Source organism: Embiotoca jacksoni, unplaced genomic scaffold, assembly GCF_022577435.1.
Source record: "Embiotoca jacksoni isolate LCO1_2020_lvr unplaced genomic scaffold, fEmbJac1.0.p SCAF_1, whole genome shotgun sequence".
Lineage (NCBI taxonomy): Eukaryota > Metazoa > Chordata > Actinopteri > Embiotocidae > Embiotoca > Embiotoca jacksoni.
In genome coordinates, this window is record NW_027185229.1 from 11,976,007 (window position 1) to 11,993,235 (window position 17,229).

At 40.5% G+C, this 17,229-nt stretch overlaps 2 protein-coding genes across 11 annotated transcripts in view; one reads left to right on the plus strand and one right to left on the minus strand.

The window, feature by feature from the left end:
• cntn4 (contactin 4) overlaps positions 1-12,000 on the plus strand; it is a 151,727-nt gene extending 139,727 nt beyond the window's left edge. For 2 of the 3 annotated variants that reach the window (XM_069166838.1, XM_069166761.1), the window contains exons 14-23: positions 1,853-1,973; positions 2,416-2,574; positions 3,441-3,590; positions 4,692-4,762; positions 6,091-6,325; positions 6,603-6,718; positions 7,629-7,815; positions 7,910-8,022; positions 8,119-8,287; positions 8,654-12,000. In XM_069166838.1, the coding sequence (XP_069022939.1) occupies positions 1,853-1,973; positions 2,416-2,574; positions 3,441-3,590; positions 4,692-4,762; positions 6,091-6,325; positions 6,603-6,718; positions 7,629-7,815; positions 7,910-8,022; positions 8,119-8,287; positions 8,654-8,745 (1,413 nt within the window). In that variant the 3' untranslated portion in view covers positions 8,746-12,000. The remainder of the gene's footprint in view (positions 1-1,852; positions 1,974-2,415; positions 2,575-3,440; positions 3,591-4,691; positions 4,763-6,090; positions 6,326-6,602; positions 6,719-7,628; positions 7,816-7,909; positions 8,023-8,118; positions 8,288-8,653) is intronic. The other variant, XM_069166917.1, reaches the window with a different exon arrangement.
• A 1,375-nt stretch (positions 12,001-13,375) lies between these two features.
• Positions 13,376-17,229, minus strand: part of LOC138208253 (band 4.1-like protein 1) — an 84,546-nt gene continuing 80,692 nt past the window's right edge. For all 8 annotated transcript variants that reach the window (XM_069166224.1, XM_069166383.1, XM_069166055.1 and 5 more), the window contains one exon: positions 13,376-16,814. In XM_069166224.1, coding sequence (XP_069022325.1) covers positions 16,809-16,814 — 6 coding nt within the window. In that variant the 3' untranslated portion in view covers positions 13,376-16,808. The remainder of the gene's footprint in view (positions 16,815-17,229) is intronic.

The window sequence follows — 17,229 nt, forward strand, 5'->3', positions numbered from 1 at the left end:
CATTTCTAAAGCTTTGGCATCTGTCAGCTTACATATCAAATGGAAAAAAAAGGCCCAGGTCCTTTTCACCTTGTAAGGAGCAGGGTGAGCTATAACCATCATGAGTAAGTATTCCAAGTTACGTCACTGTGCCCCAAAAATGTCACCCAAAATGTAATGTACATTCTCTGCTCAAATTGTACAAATGCACATAAGCCAGCGGTCACAAAAACGGGAGCAACTCAGGTGCTGATGTTGATCAAGCGATGCAACTTGGAATACTTGTGAATTTTCTAGTTTTCCTCTGATCCATGTACTTCACAGTGCTAAGCTCTGTTCACTCACAGCAGGAACAGTCTCTGAACTTCTTAATTCAACCTCATTGATTCATGCCAGCAAAACCTCATTAGACACGAGAAGTTTGACTCATTACCATCTGTGCCAGTATAGGGTTCAGAATTTATTTCACCAATCTGTCACACACATGTCACAAAAAAAAAAATTCTGCACAAATAGGCATAACATGTTAGGTCTAAACCCTCCACAACAGCAGTCTTTCTATTGGCTATCTCTAAATGAAAATAGCTAATTGTGTGCTCTGGGCTAACAAGGAGGTTAGCTTCTTGTGATACTAAGTATTTTCCACCCATTATTTTTATGATTCATTCAACACCTTCTGCTGATTTCACTAATTCCCAATTGTTTTTAAACCCCTGCATGTGTGCACATCTCACATTGACATCATTCAGAAATCTGTCTATTGTTCTGTCACAGTTTTTCCAACGCATTTTACAGTTAAGAAAGAAATCCCTCATGAATAATTAAGACATAAACCTTATTGGGGTTTATTGAATAATTTTCATTTTATTAGTGCCACTGTGCTCATATTAAAACTTGCTACATAAAAGACATTGATTTATTTTTCAACCGCCTTCAGAGATTTCATTGAATAAAGGTCGAGAGGTGACTCTGAAGATTCATTGGTACATCAATATTAGACTTCTCCTTTTAGCAGGGTCATAATAAATTCAGCCGCAGTGCAGGGGGAATGTTTGTATCAACTCTACTATTTATGGCCGGAAAATTGCTGCCTGTGGTTTATTTTAAAATTAAATTTACATACACACCCTGCAACCAGTCAGCAGCTGTATACTTTAAGAGGTTTGCAGTTCACATCTCAGCATGTAATACGCAGTCATATTTTTTTTGTGTGGAAAAAATTCAAAGCTCTTTTAAATTTTGCAGTCGTAAAGAAAAAAAAATGGTGCATTCATGTGTTTCTTTTATGATTTAGGTGTTTCTTGGAGCATAATTTATAGTTTCCCCTTTTTTAATAAATTGCTGCTCATCTACACTTGCATTGATTAAGCTACACAGCCACTCCATAGAATTGTTGCTGCCACTGTGCCGCAGCTTTTCACCATGTCCAATTTATTACAGAACCTGCTCAGCTCCACTTTGATAAAATGATAATGTAGGAGTGGGATTTGCAATTAAAGATGGAATGAAAAAGTCTTTTCAAGAACTAACCATTAGGTTGGCCATTAGGCTGCTCCATATAACTGAAATGGCTTCATACCCCAATCCACATCAAGCTATTTGGGCAAGTACATTTCTGTAATTACAGTGATAAAATAAATGCATGGAGTGTGTCCAAAGAGAGAGGTGTCTTCAGTATAATATTGAAGGAAAGGCAACATGAGGAAGTATGGATTTATTTTTTAAGATCCACACATATGAGAGTAAGCATTTTCTTTTTGTTCCCACGAGTTTGGAAAAGTCTGGATTGTTCTTGAATTACAATAGCTGCAGGTTTACCGTGTTGCTTATGGAACTTCTGTGTGTTTGTGTGTATGCATGTGTTGAATGATAGCAGCATTCGGCAGGAGACATTATGATTCGAAACATCCAGCTGAGGCACGCGGGGAAGTACACATGCGCTGTGCAAACGAAGGTCGACAGCATTTCCATTGCTGTTGACTTGGTTGTCAGAGGTGAGTCACAATAATGAGCACACATTCCAGCTTCGCTTGTACTCCAATGGACATTCAAAATTAACTGCTGCCCAGATAATTCAGGCTGACAGTGCTGAAGGTTACGAATCAGTTAAATTATTTATTATTTATCTACTACTGAAGTCTGGAATTCATGTTTACTGTGACTGGTTGTGCCTCACTGTTCAAGAAATAAAGGGGTTGTAGGAAAAGTGAGGCAAGTAGAATGTTCTCTCTTGCAAGGTTTAAAGGAAATTTACTGTCTAATTAGAGTGAATAGCTCCCAAAGGTTTCACACTGAACTGAATTCGCTGCAGAAGCCGCAGGTGCTAAATCCAATGCGACTCTTTCCACCATCTTCCCATCTCTTCCTGATTTACATGTCCTGTCTGTCTCTCTATCTTTCCCTCGTCTTTCCCTGCCTGGCTGGGCCATCTATCAGGTCCCCCGGGCCCCCCCACCAGCATCCATGTAGAAGAAATCACTGATACCACAGCCTCTCTGTCCTGGAGGCCTGGTCCTGATAATCACAGTCCAATTACGGCATACACCATCCAGGCCAGGACACCGTTTTCCCTCGGGTGGCAGGCTGTCACCACAGGTAAGCTCTCTTCAACCAGCCGTGGCTCCCTCCAATTGCATGAAGGGGGCCGCTCTCCATTCTTCCTTGCCTGTGAAAATATCGGACATGTCATTTTTACCTCAGCACCAAATGCTACGCAATTGTACCAGGACCATTGACCACCATTTTATTGGACTCCCGGGAACCCTGAAACATGGATCTCGTCCTGATGATGAAGCTTGTTGCCAAGGCTGTAATTTGATAGTGTAGTTAAGTGATAGCACCACCGTCATTTTTCCGCACATTATCTTGAATAGGACCCTTAGCATTCACGCATGATTGGTGTAATGTGCTTTTATCCCATATTGTATACCTTGCTCTATTGATATTTTTGTGAATTAGGGACACTTTTATCTAAGATTGTTTTACTGGCCTCATTGATTTGCCACATCAGGATCATATATTTGAAACATAACTACAAAATGACCTTGTAGTTGTACAGAAGTTAATTGAGGAAATTGAACTTCCATTATTTTTTTCCCATATTTGTCAGCATCACAGAGATTTAAATGCATTGCTAGTTAACAAATGCTATGTGGAATATCATTCAGGTTTTATCAAAGCATGAAATAAATATTGCCAGATTGGTAAATTAATAGTCAATGTCTTGACTTGTATTACATGAGATGTTTTTGTATTGTTGTTTGTTTTCGAGTTTGTTTGTTCAGCATGTCCTTGTGAGGGATTACACCTGTCCTTTGTACCTGTGGCGGAGTCCTACCAGGTCTGTCAGCCTGGAGGATAGCCTGCTGCTAATGCTATGCTCACACATACATAAACAACACACACACATACACATAAAGTTTCTTGAAATTGAAGGGGGCACTGTGTGTGTTTTCTGCCAGTTCCAGAAGTGGTGGGGGGCCACCGGCTGACAGCTACAGTAATAGACCTGAGCCCCTGGGTGGAGTATGAGTTTCGAGTCCTGGCAAGCAACACCATCGGGACCGGCGAGCCCAGCAAGCCATCCAAACAAGCCAGGACAAAGGGCACCTGTATGTGCTGAATCTCTTTCACAAAATGTATCTTTCCTCTTCCTATCCAAGATGACTGTAATTTACTTAATTTGATCATTTTTAAGGAATAGCTCAATACTTTTGGAAGCAAACTTCCAACACCTCTCCTCCAGCACCTCTAAAGCTCCATAATCAACTGATTATATGTTTTCTATGCCATCGAATGACAAACTCAGCCATGTCTATCAGATAATTCCCCACCAAACCGAAACTTTTTGTTTTTTACACTTTCGTTTTTATACGTATTTAACCAACAAATCAGCCCAGTATCATGCTAGTCCACTAGAGGATGTCAGTGTGATGGTTGGCCTCGCCTGACAACATGGTTTTTGACGCCTAGGTGAGGCAAAACCATGACACTGACCTGCTGTCTTCTATTGGACTGGTGGGTGTGTTAAATGCTTTGGCAAGAAACCAGGTTGAACAAATATAAAGTGAAATGTCAATGAGCCTCAGAGGTCCTGGTCGGCACATTGTCGTACCTCTGGACAGGTCTGTTTCCTGTCTTTTCACGCTAACCTAACAGCCTCCTAGCTGTGGCTTAATTATTTTGTGTTCAAACACGAGAGTGGTTTCAATCTTCTCAACTAACCTTAGGCAAGATATCGAAGAAGCAAATTTCCCTGCCCGATGGTTAGGGCGCATACCACATGGGCCAAACAAATGCTCCTCCCCACATATCCTGTCTATATGCTCTGTTGCACCTATCAATTTCAATGGAAGCAAAACATGTTGCCATAAACTTTTATTACTTGCCAAAAAGCATATTGGGTGTCGGATAATTTTACTTCTCTCCTTAAAAAAATCGCAACATCCTATTTAAATGAAACCAATCATTCCAAATTCCAATCAATCTCTAAAAGCAGCAAGCAATTCATCAAGGTCCAGTCCTTTGTGTTTCTTGTCTTTTTGCATCTATTGTTTACTGATGAAGATATCTGGATGTTGAAGTGCAAACTTGTGGGTGCAAAAGGTTACCTATCTTTACGATTTGGGAGTAACAACAGAGAAAATGATTACATGTGCTTTTACGGTGTCATCAAGTCAACACAGCTAAGCTGATCTGTCCTCTTCCTCCAGCTCCGAAGGTCACACCAGCTAATGTGAGTGGAGGCGGTGGCAGTCGCTCGGAATTAGTCATCACATGGGAGGTAAGCGAGCTTGCTTAGGACCCCATCATCCATGGTGGAGGCAGCCAGACGTCATTATTCTCTGTGGATATAGGCCTGTTTCATTAATAACAACAGAATGGCTTAATGTATGGCATTTCATTTTTAAGAACAGAAAGGCAATAACTGCTGCTGTCACCCAGGGGAAGAGAAAAATGCTTTTGAGGTTTCAATAAGATAATTAAACTCAAAGGTTCCTTCGAAGTCCCAACTTTTTGTCCCTGATTATTTTACTTCTCCTGCTTGCTCTCTCTCTCTTTTACTTTCTTTATTTCTACAAAGCCCCAGCGTACTAACCCAGCTCCAAGAGCTTCTATTTGTTCAGGCTGTTTCAGAGAATCAGTGTTGATGTTTTCAATTAAAGTGTAACTTTTGCTTAACAAAGCCACAATTTCGCCTCTACCCTTTTTACATAAAAGTGGGGATGGATGGTTGCTTTTGTAATTCTAACTTTTGCTCATGGATAAAAAAAAGGGAAAGGCTGGACACGTCTATGCACATAGAAGCTTTAACCCACAGCCTAGTATAGGAACCAACATGAAAGCTAACAAGTTGTAGTCAGAGCATAATCTGTAGTGAGGTTTTGCTCAGAGGGTGACAGTTAACCTTGTTTTAACCCCCCTCTAATCTGCTTGTTAGATTATGACATATCCTGTTCAGTGTTCTAATTTTGACCATTTTGATTATTCATACCACATGAGAAATCCATCATTTTACAAAAGCAATTGTGTCTGATTTGTAATACTGTATATTCAGAGAGATATGCATAAGTCAGTTATTTCAACCCATAATGTCGCAAATTCAAAGCTAAATCTTATGATCCACAGCAAGAAATATTTTGCTAATTCTAATAGTGTCCTCAAAGCATATTCTTGATAATAATTCAGGGGCTCATGAGTCACTAAGATTAACTTGGGACCATGAATAGCAATGCTGGTCCAGAGTTCACATATACAGTCTGAGTATACATAGTTTCTACCTCTGACCAGACTAAAAAAGAAATGAAGTGTGTGTATGAGCATGTATCTTTCAGTAGACGGAGTGAAGGTGGCTGGTTCCTCCACTAGAATGAAGTCTGCAGCTATAAATGTCTGAGACATGTTATCAGAAAACTGCTGAGTTCATGTTATCCTGCTGGGTGTTCCGTACTGTGTAATGGATGTGTCCAGTAATAATTCTTGTGAGTTAAGCATGTTATATTTGCAGCCAAGCATTGCGTTAAAAATTTAAAGCCTTATCTTTGATCTCTGTGTTTAGTGGGTTTATTTATTTGGTGTTTACAGTGCTGAAATGGTGTTGTTTTTCTGCAGCCTGTTCCAGAGGAATTGCAGAATGGAGCAGGATTCGGCTACGTCTTGGCTTTTCGCCCCCACGGTGCCACTGGCTGGATGCAGGCAGCCGTACCGTCTGCTGAAGTATCTAGATACGTCTTTAAAAATGAGAGCATCCAGCCCTTCTCGCCTTTCCACGTGAAGGTCAGGGTTTACAACAATGAGGGGGAAGGGCCATTTGGACCGGTTACCACTATCTACTCTGCTGAGGAGGGTGCGTATGATCTCATGTCATACACAATATGTTACGGAGTAGATCTCCTTTCTCAGATAGCATTAATTAATGCATGAACGTAAGATTAGGGCCAACCTGAGTGTGAACAGAGGTAGAGCCAGAGTTCTTCTATCAACAGTTGCAGACGTCTTCCGCATACTTCCCTCCCTCTGTTGTCCTGATGAAAGAAGTTGCTTTGAAAGAGTTTTGATGTTTTCTCTTTGAGGGGTCCTCAAAGCTCAGTGTTACTTCTAAAATCTGTACACATTAACTCCAGAGCCTGGCAGAGCGCCCACCAGGGTCCGTGCCAAGAGCCTCTCTGCAGCCGAGATTGAAGTTTCATGGAAAGCTCTGCCCTGGAATACCAGCAAGAAGAGAGTGCTGGGCTATGAGGTGAGCTCCAATAAAATTACTTGTTTGTGTGTGTTTCCATGAGGGGCAATTCTGTTTGTGTTTGCGTGCACACAGCAACTAATGCGGTTGAGTCTTGTTCTGTTCTATTATTGATGAGTGTTTCAGACTCGTGCACCTTAGGCGTACAAGATAATAGCTTACTGCATGCATAATGGTCCAGACTAGTCCCAAGCCTGTGGGTTTAGTTGTTTCTCTTGTTGCTTACCTAAGTACTGTAACCACCCTGATTAGCGTACTGATGCAACACTCTAAGGGATAGAACGTTTAGCTTCTAATCCACACAACAAAGCAGTTTCAGACAGTGGTTTTGCCCTCAGTTAGTTCTTGTCATTTTAATTCCGCTCCTTCTTGAAATCCAAGAAATGAACAAAGGGGTTGTTTTCATCCTCGGATTACATAAAGAGCCCGAATTATAAATTGTTGACCACTCAAAGTCAACAGAGTAGCAGGGCCTGAGCAAACCATTTCTGTGAGGGAAGACAAATTATATTTGTGCTGTCAAGCGTGCCAGCTATTTCAGCCCTGACGAGGAGGGTGACAAAGAAAATCTGTTATCAGTGGAAGTTGATGTCAGGGGATTTTGAGGATTCTTTTTCTTTGTTTTTCCTTTTTTTCCCTCCTTTTTGCATATTTGAACCCACTCTTTAGATCGTACCCTAAACCACGACACATGTCTGATAAGGACAACAGGGGCACATAGTTCAGGAGGCACATCGGGTAACATGCTGCTATGGCTTGTTTTCAGACTGGTTCACATCATCCATGCAGTTGACTTCACTTCTCCCGGTTTCCAGTTGGCACTTCATTGACAGGGTGTAACCAAAAGCTTTTAAGGTGTCCACCGTGTTTTCTCCGATCACGTCTGTGCTTTTGCCTTGTTGCTCTTCAGCTGAGGTACTGGAGGAGAAGTGAGAAGGAAGACACAGCCAATGTGCAAAGAACTGTTGGAAATCAAACGTCTACAATTATCCACGGCTTGAAAGGCAGCACCACATATTACATCTCAGTGAGGGCATATAACACTGCCGGAACGGGGCCTCCCAGCACCACTGTCAATGTTACCACCAAAAAACCACGTAAGTACCAGATGTAATTAGAACTTCTGGTCACTCGCTGCCACTGCTCAGCTTTTCTTTGAGGTGAATAATGTGTTTTTTTTCTTCTCTCAAGCACCCAGTCAGCCACCGGTTAAAGTGATGTGGAACACATCAAACTCTAAGATTATATTGAACTGGGAGCAGGTCAAAGCCCTGGAGAACGAATCAGAGGTCACTGGCTACAAAGTGAGTACCCAGTCGCCTTGTTTTATCAGAAAATTGTGTATTTGTGTTTGTTACCACGAAGTCTGCACCTGACCTTCGGCTTGACCTCATTCTCAGGTGCTGTACAAGAAGAATCGACACAGCCGCCCCAGCATCATGGAAACCAACACCACCTCTGTGGAGCTCGCTCTCCCTACTGATGAGGATTACATTATCCAGATAAAGCCATTTGGAGAGGGAGGGGAAGGCAGCAGTAGCAGGCAGATCACCATCCCAAGGATACCAGGTCAGTGGAGAGCTAGTTAGTGTCTCCCTCATGGCTGAGCTGAATAATCCACTCCCCTGCTGCTTTCTCCCCAGAGCAGATTAACTGTCATCATCTCCAAAGGAACAGCGAGAGTAAGAAAATATTGTGCTACATAGGACATTTGTGTAATTATGGTCTCCATGTGACACTATAAAGCCAGAGTTGTATGTAAAGTAGATAATTCCCTGTAGAGTATTTAGATTAAGATATCTCATTCCGCTGCTTGGGTAATACCTCTCAAACATCTTGGAAAATGAATGTTTTCAAAGACATTAGTTGCCAAACAGTTTTTTTTCCTCCACAGCATACAGAATAACACCCTCGTTCTTTTCAATACCTTTTCAGGCCCCAATGCAGTCGGCTCAGCATCCAAGGTCTCCACTCTATCAGCCCTCAGTACAATAGCACTGTCTTTCACAGCGCGGACATCTTTATGACAAACGGCTCCCAGCAGACACTGCATCTGATGTGGAGATAGCTCTCCAGCAGAACACAAACATAGCCCACTCTGGTGTAACTAGATCCATTCATTTAGATTTTAGGGGCAGAAGGAAGACAGTGATGAAAAATAATTTAAAAAAAAAACATGCCATTGAGATGACAGGGAAGGATTCCCCTTCAGCACCCAGGCTAAGAAACAGGAGATTGACCGATGTCGTTGACTATGTTGTTACCAAAGCAGCTTTCATAAGAAAAAAATAACAAGAAAAATGTCTTATATGCATCTTTTTGTATGAAATGTTGAGCTTTTATATATTTTTTTTCTTAATCAATTCAAAGTTGGTCTGGGCTTGTTGGGAGAAAATAGTTAAGTGCATGGCAAATAACATCATCAAATTTTCCAGTTCGGAGGTTAAGAATGTGATTTGACGGCACACCTTTTGTCTTCTAAAATAATACCTGTAACTTTGGTTCCAACAGACCAGAGTGTTTTTTTTTTTTTTCCGTCATGTTAATAAACTGTTATCTGGTACATCTCTGAATCATCTCAAAAATATTTCACTCAAAGGACGGCATCCACAGCTTTGGTGGAGGTGTTGCTATCAGTCATAAAACCCTGTGTGTAGAGAGGATTAGCATTGAGCACCGCATGCTAATGCTTTACAACACTAGTAAAGTGTTAAAGTTAGTAAACTTCAAAGTTAGCAGGGTAAAGATTACTCACAATAGATATCATACATTTTTATTTTTTTTAAATTTTTGACATGCGATGAAGCTGCAAAAAAATGCAGAATATAAAAAAAAGCAATATTAACTAATATAAACTGGCAAAAAAATAGATGGGTTTGAAGTTGAAATACTCACATGCCATGTGAACATCTAAAGAGTTATGAGTTGTCGTTAATCATTTCTCCTGTCCAAAGTGTGGCTTCCCTGTGATAGATTGGGGGGAGGGGGGGGCAAAATCCACCGCCCTGTGAGAAAACAAGTTTATCTTCAGCAAACATGAGGCCCACGTCTGAGATATGCCGGGGTTCCGACTACACAATACTGTTGTTAAGATGGTCACTGTGTCAGATCAAGCTACGACAGAGTCATAACCTCATGCCATGATTTGGCAGAGAAACTGCATGACCTGCATAATGGGAGGAACAAAGCACCTAAAACAAGAATGGAAACAAGCAATGGCATTCAAGGTTGTGTAGGACACTAGCTATCAAAAACACAAAAGAAGAAACCAGAGAGGACTAGTCTGAGTCGTCGCACCAGGAGCACAGTATGAGCCATCTGTCTTTCACTTCACCATGTTCTGCACAAAACAGCAATCTGTTATCCTATTGTTCAGGCAAGGGAACATAGTGTAGAAGTTACACAATGGTAGAGAAGGTAAAAAAAAATTAGCACATGGATGTTGTAAGGCATCCAAGATGCAATACTGGCTGTTGTCAATTACAGTATGATACATAACACAGGACAAAACATTTCTAATGCCCATTTTTGGTAGCCTGCTGTTCGCAGACCTAAATTCGTTGAGTGACTATACGGGTCTGAGTACACTTCATAGGGAATTGTTTGCAGTAGTTGCATCCTAGTGGGCGTAGACCTCAGTGTAATTTTTGTAACTGTTGGAACAGCCCTTGACCGATCGATATGCGCCGTAACTGGCCAAAACTCTACCGTCGCTTCTATTACATTTGGTAAAAAAAAAAAAAAAAAAAAAAATAATGCTTGTCCTTCAGCGTCATCACATTCTGCCACTGATGCTAGTTGCTGATTGAGCTGCCCTGTTGATATTGTGTAGACTGAACCCAACATGAACTAAATTCAGTAGCTGTCTTCCGAAGTTTTGTTCTTTTTAGTACCAAACCCCTTTTTGTGTTTCTCCTTGTTGAGCTGCAGCAAATTTACTGCTAGGAGATTACTCATACGGTAAACCTACACCCGACTCCCTACGAACGCTAAAGTGTCATATTAGTTTCAAGAATTTAGTGTAGAATTCAGTTTTTTTTTTTACAAAACAGCTACTGCATATCACTTTTTAATTGCACTCGGAAGGGATTGCTTTACTGCCAGTGTGGACAGAAGGAATGTGTAAAGCGAGCATTAACCCTTGACTGTACATATAGCTTATGAGGCTTATTCTATAATGCTGGAGGCTAAAGCATTAGCATGCCATGTTTTTGGTGCTAGTCCTCTGTAAGATAAGGTTGCCCAAGAGCTTCCAAAAAAGTTGATAGAGTACTTAAAGCCGTCCATGTGGTAGTTGCTGACCATATTTCCAGAAGTAGCACCGTGCTGTCGTGGAGAGCTTCTCTCTTTGGTTCCTCTACCTTGGAGCTACACTGGTGACGGGACCCTCGTGGCTGTCTCATGCTCCCCTTTTTTCAGTCAGCCCTGTGTCTAGAGCTATTCTTTGCCTTCTGTGTGCCTCATCATATGTTCAAAATCCTCAGGTCCTTAAAGAGCCTTAACTTATCATATGTATATCGAGAACATTAGAAACATAGAACAATGAATCAGCCGCGGTGATGTTTACATGCTGCTGTGTTGATAGAAACTGTATGTGGTCGGGTGTCAGCGTCCTTTGCTGAGGTCACTAAGGTTAGTTTGAATGGCAATTTTGCTGTTTCGCATGGGATATTGGCAATATATGAGGCCTGGTGGATTTTTATAGGTGTGTATTCTTAATAAAAGACGATGCTGCTGATCTTTTCCTTTTCCATTAGTCTCCTGATGCCATGTGGGACTGCTGTGCTGCGCGAGCACAGTGCAGTTTGTATGTAGCTTGTAATCCAGATAATTAGTTTGTAGGCTACTGGGTTCTGCTCAGAATCATGCATCAAGAATTGTGTAAAAAAAACTGTTTTGTACACTTCAAATCATTTATATAAAAGAACCTTTCTAAAGAGATGATTTACTTGGTTTTTATGTAACATCTCTGTTTCATACTGTAGCTAACTGTTGCTCAGCATGACTGTACTTTGTCTTCTCTCTTCTGTCCATCTGCAAACCGTCTGAATGGCTTTAGGAACATGCAAGGTTCATGCATCTGATAGGTTTGTGTATAGTGTGCGTTTACCATGATATCTGAACCATGATCATCCCTGTGTCTATGCTTCTGTCTCAGTCAGTCCCTCTGAGATGTGCTGGGTTTACTGTCCATCTACGCTTTTCAGGAGGGTTTCCTCTGTTGCTGTTTGTTGTTTATACTGTGTTAATAAAGATTATTGATTTATAGAACAATGTCAAGCTCTGTTGGTCTTTCAATACATATCAACCTCTGTGACATATAAAGGAATAAGCAAATGCACTCTTTGGACACTTTCTTAGGTTAACCCAACATCATGCCAAAGCATGTAACACACCCATCAGTCCATTAGTGGATACTTTGTAAGTGTTATGTTTTCTCTCACCTGAGCATGTAAACTAAGAGGTTGCCACGATCACTGGATATGGTAGCATTTCAGTAGAGCAAATGGCAGGGGGAAAAAGAGATGAAATTTGACCTTATTGACTTTCCATAGAAGTGTTTATACTGGGCACCAAAAAACATTGGATCCTACGCATAAAACAACATGGTATCATCTCTTCATTAAACCCCATATGTGTCATAAATGTCAGCACGAAATATGAAACTATATTAAAACTGGTATAAAACAAAATTACAGGTGCAGGAAAAAGGATACAAATTACAACCTAATTGCCATTCCATAGGAGCAGTAGCCAATATACACTCTTGGTCCCTAAATTCCAAATAGTGGATCCAACAATTCCCATGATGCAATATGAAACCACTAAACCCTTCATGTACAAAAATAACCTCCGGTGATATGAAACTTCATAAAAACTGGGATAGTACATTGAAGGGAAGGGAAGAGGAGGCAAATTACAACCTCCTTGGTTTTTCATAGCAGCAGAGGCAGAGATATAATGACGTTCTAGTCCCTAAAGTCCAGTAGTAACAGTGGTTTCCTCAATTCCCATGATGCAACATGAAACCTTCTCTTTGTTAAACCCCTTTCATGCCGGATAAATAGCTGCATCTTTCAAACTATACATACCGAGTTTGTGTAAGTCTCTCTGTTCTGGTCGTTCTCACTTTGCACATCATCAGGGACTCTTATAAAACTTTGACCTGAAGATATTGTGCAATTGTTTTTACAAGCTGAGAAGTGTTTATGACAAGTGCACACTAAGACATCAATAGAATTGAGTTGAATATATTGAATTGAACCGATCATGGTGTGTGAAATTCCTGGCTTTTCACTATTAATGGCAGTCTAAAATATTTTGATTTTTGCTTGACTTCTTGGGTGCAGAAAAATGCACTAGATGGCACTCAGATCACACAAATAACTTGACTCCACTTATATTGTACAGTATGTACTGAATTTGGCCACAAGATGGTGATAACAAACAAGGGACTTTCCCTTGTATTTAACTACAGTAATATTCCTCCATTACTCTGCTATTACAAGAGAAGCCCTTTATTTCATTTATGCTGAATTATTAGTGTGTAAAATGTATTCAAACATCAAGAAAAACATTTTCCCAAAGTGCTCTTCTTACTTATTTATTATTCAGCATGAAATCCCTCTTTCCCTCTTTTCAGAATCAGAGACAGCGTTTGAATCATACTGAGACATTTATTTATGCATGTATGTTTATCCATTTAGACTGAATGCAAATACAGCAAATACACACCACCAAGCACTAGGGGGATGTAGAGCAAAAGGCAGTGGAGAATTGAAGGTGGAGGCTGAACAGCAAAGCCATTTGATGGTCTTCACAGAGAAAAACCTCATATCCGTGATCCGCACTGTGCTGTTTTTTTTAGGTTAGTGGGGATAGTAAATGTTTTCATCTTGTTCATGACCAGTCTGAGAGACTTGTTTTTTTTCCCACTGCACTCAATGTCATGTACTTTTACAAGACAGAAATTGACTTTCAAGACAGCTCCTCCTCACCTTAGATGAAGAGGAGAGGTCATTTTTCCATCTGCCTCATGGTGATTAAGAGCACTTTCAGCTGAGTACTGATAACTGCAGCCCCTGCTCCCATAACTATGACTCCACACATAAGGCATCCATTCATGTGACAATTCTATTGCACCGCTGTCCTTCAGATTTTACTTACTGCCTTATCCCCTCGAACCTAAAAAACACATCTCTCCTCCTGACAGTTTCCACATACTGTACAGGATAATACACAGAAGTATGGATATTTAGAAATAAATACAGGCCTGTCATCCTTCGACTCACCACTTGCTTGCAGTACACAGCTTCTCTCCTGATGCTGTTAAGCTTCCATCAGTAGTGTTGTCCAATTATACAGGTTGTTTTCCCAGCAGTTTACAGTACATGTGCTGCTATCATTGCAAGCAAGTGCCTTCACAACAGTCCAGTGTCATATGACCAGGTACAATAAAATAGAGCAAAATAAAATATACAAATCATCAGTTTGGGACTCTCTTGTTTTCACAGACACATCAACAGTGGGTCGACAGTTTCAAGTCAGGAGATGGGAGGATAAAACGTTGAGGGCGACAAAGCCAAGTGTTGGAAAAATCTCCTTCCAATATCACTCTACAACTCTGTGTTATAGGTTTTGGTTCGGTACACATGAGAGTTCACAGTTTTCTCCCTTTAGAGCACAGAGGATAAGAGTAATGGCTGCTTATTGCAAATCTCACGAGCAGTGCGCTTCACTGCTTCGGTTAACAGTAGCACAAAGGTAACAATAATGGCAACACGGCTAACATGGATCAGGCTCCATCTGCAGGGGCTCTTATGTTTAATAAATGATGCATAGTATAGTATTAAAGGTCGCAAAGGATATATGTGAATACATGTGATAGCCAGCACCCTCTGTGGATGGACACCGCTTCATGTATGTCACACTGTATGGTCTCGGCTTTGTCTGGAAGGGGAACAGGGAGGCATTCACATTCACCACTCCTATAAATATAAGTGCAAACTCAAAACTCGTACACCATAACTTAAAAGAGTTATTCCAACAGAAATAAAAAAGTACCCACGTTATTCTTGTGGTTTTGAAATTCTCAGGCAGTGGTTGTTAACATGCTTATATGATCCACATTTCTGAGTTGTTTTATAAAGCTGCTATGATCAATATCTTATATCACAATGGAGTCTGATGACTGGGTTTAACGTGAAGGTGTAAATCATAGTAACAAAACATCAGAGAATTATTACCCGACTCTGCAGTTCTCTTAGCTTGTTAGCCTCTTTTAGCTCCCTGTTTTGGCTTTAGAGTCTGCTACTATTTTAATTTATTCGTATGGCTTTCATTGCATTCATTTCCAGTTGTGGTTTGCCGTTTTCACTGAAACAAATAACCACAACCCACTGTGCTCTACCTGTGCAGTCTGGTGCTCACCACCAAACTGCAGACAAAGTAACAAAAATTAATGTAGTGGTGAACTTTATAGTAAAAGAAAAAAAAAAATCACATTTCCTTCAACAGATAAAACCAGAGCTACAATATATTGAGTATTGGACTTCATTGGCTGGACAGAAACGTGATTAATTTTGCTCCTTCTTGGCTCAATATTTAAATAAATGTTAACACATTCAGCCTGATAAGTTTCTATGGTAATAATATGTCAATGTTGGGTGTACAGTTTGTCGTGCTGTCTCCAACTGGCCAAAAATAATTATTATAGCGGGTTAAAAGAATGTCAATGATGCTGACAATGATATATTACATACGCCCCCCCGAATCGCAACTTCACAATTTGGCAATCTCATTCCTAGTTTTAAGTTTGGACTCTCTGCTGAACTTTGTAAGATCTCCAGTCGAACATGGCGTCGAGCAAATTAATAGGCAAAAAACCAACAACAAAATCAAAAACATGAAGGTCTTTGTTGCAGCACACGTTCACACCCGATGATTAAAATGTCCAAAAACACAAGAATAACAAACTGTTCCAAAATGGAAGTCAGCAAAATCAATTAAGAAAAAAAAGTACAAACATAGCATCACGTGAAACTTATTAGATACAGTGTAACATTATATTAAAATGTCTCTAAAAATCCTAAACCTGTGTCCAAAATGTGTGATCAGCATGTCTTACTGTTGGTGGTGACTGACACTGGAATGAAACGGGAACAGTGAGGTTGGACGAGGACAGTGATGTCTGTATTTTGGAGAATGGGACCAGTTCCAGCTGTCCACTGAAGTGTCTTTATATTCTTCAGTACAGTCTGTCAACATTAGAATGATTCCACTGCGTATTGGCCGAGTGTTTTTGACAATTTTTCTGTAGGTGCTCAGTCCCAACTTCACAGAGCTTCTCATGGATTTCAAATGTGGACAGATCCATGTAATTATTTTTTTTTTCATTCCCTCTGCTATTTTTTTTTTTTTTATTGAGTCATGCAGATTATAATCATCTGATATTATACATATTTCATAAACAAGCAAACACTGAACATAAATTAGATCCTCTATAGATAAAAATGTAAAAAGCTAATAAGACAGCAGTTGATTATACTGATGGTATCATGGCTAGGAGGTGGCAACAACAAGCAAAAAGGCTGCCTCTTGCCACATGGCACCTCCCCACCCAACCCATACCACCAGCATTGGCCCCATACTTCCCCCAAACCTTATATTTAAATGATGTTGTCATGTCATATATGACATTCACACACATGGCAGATGTTGTAACCTTTAAATAGAAAGTAGAATTTGAGAGTTGGAGACTCATTCATTGACACGAGCCAAAACGTGTTCCATTAAATACTTTGCAAGTAAAGTTTCAAAAATTGTTGAATCATCCAGAAGACGTTTTCTGTTTCCATTAGAAGCTGGAGGGCTGGGATGGACCAGGACAGGACGGGAGGCTGGGTCGGGATAGAGGCCGAGTCACAGTTGGTTTGTCTAAAGGGAAAGGGGTGGAGTTCCTACTGCTTCATGGAACGCAGTCTGTTCTTAATGTGTACACAGTGGGGTAGAGAGTCCTCCTCAGGTTGGTGGCGTAATGCAGGGTGGGGCAGGAGACCCACAGCTGGAGGATCCTCTCCACCATGTCCGATCAGGACTGCAAGGAGACCACCAAACAGATCAGTCATGAATATGCACAAATTTGTAGAAGTTTTGCTTCTCACTGTGATTGTTTTCTGGGTCTTTGTGCTAGTTTTAGTCTGTTTAGTAATTTTGTCTAGTCGCTGTGTTGCAACTCTTTGTGGTCGTTTTATGTATTTTTAGGCATTCTGCATTGGTTTGAGGTCATTTTAAATCCTTTTGGATCATTTTACACGTCTTGTATCGATTTGTAGTTACTTTGCATCTCTTTGCAGGTGTCTTGCATTTTGCTGTAGTCATTTAGCATCTCTTTGTGTTTGATTTTGCATGTCTTTGTGGTCCATAAATGTGCTTTTACAGTCAAAATGCATTTATTTGTGTTCATTTTGCGTCTCTTTATAGCAGCTTTACACCGATGTAGTTGTTTTGCA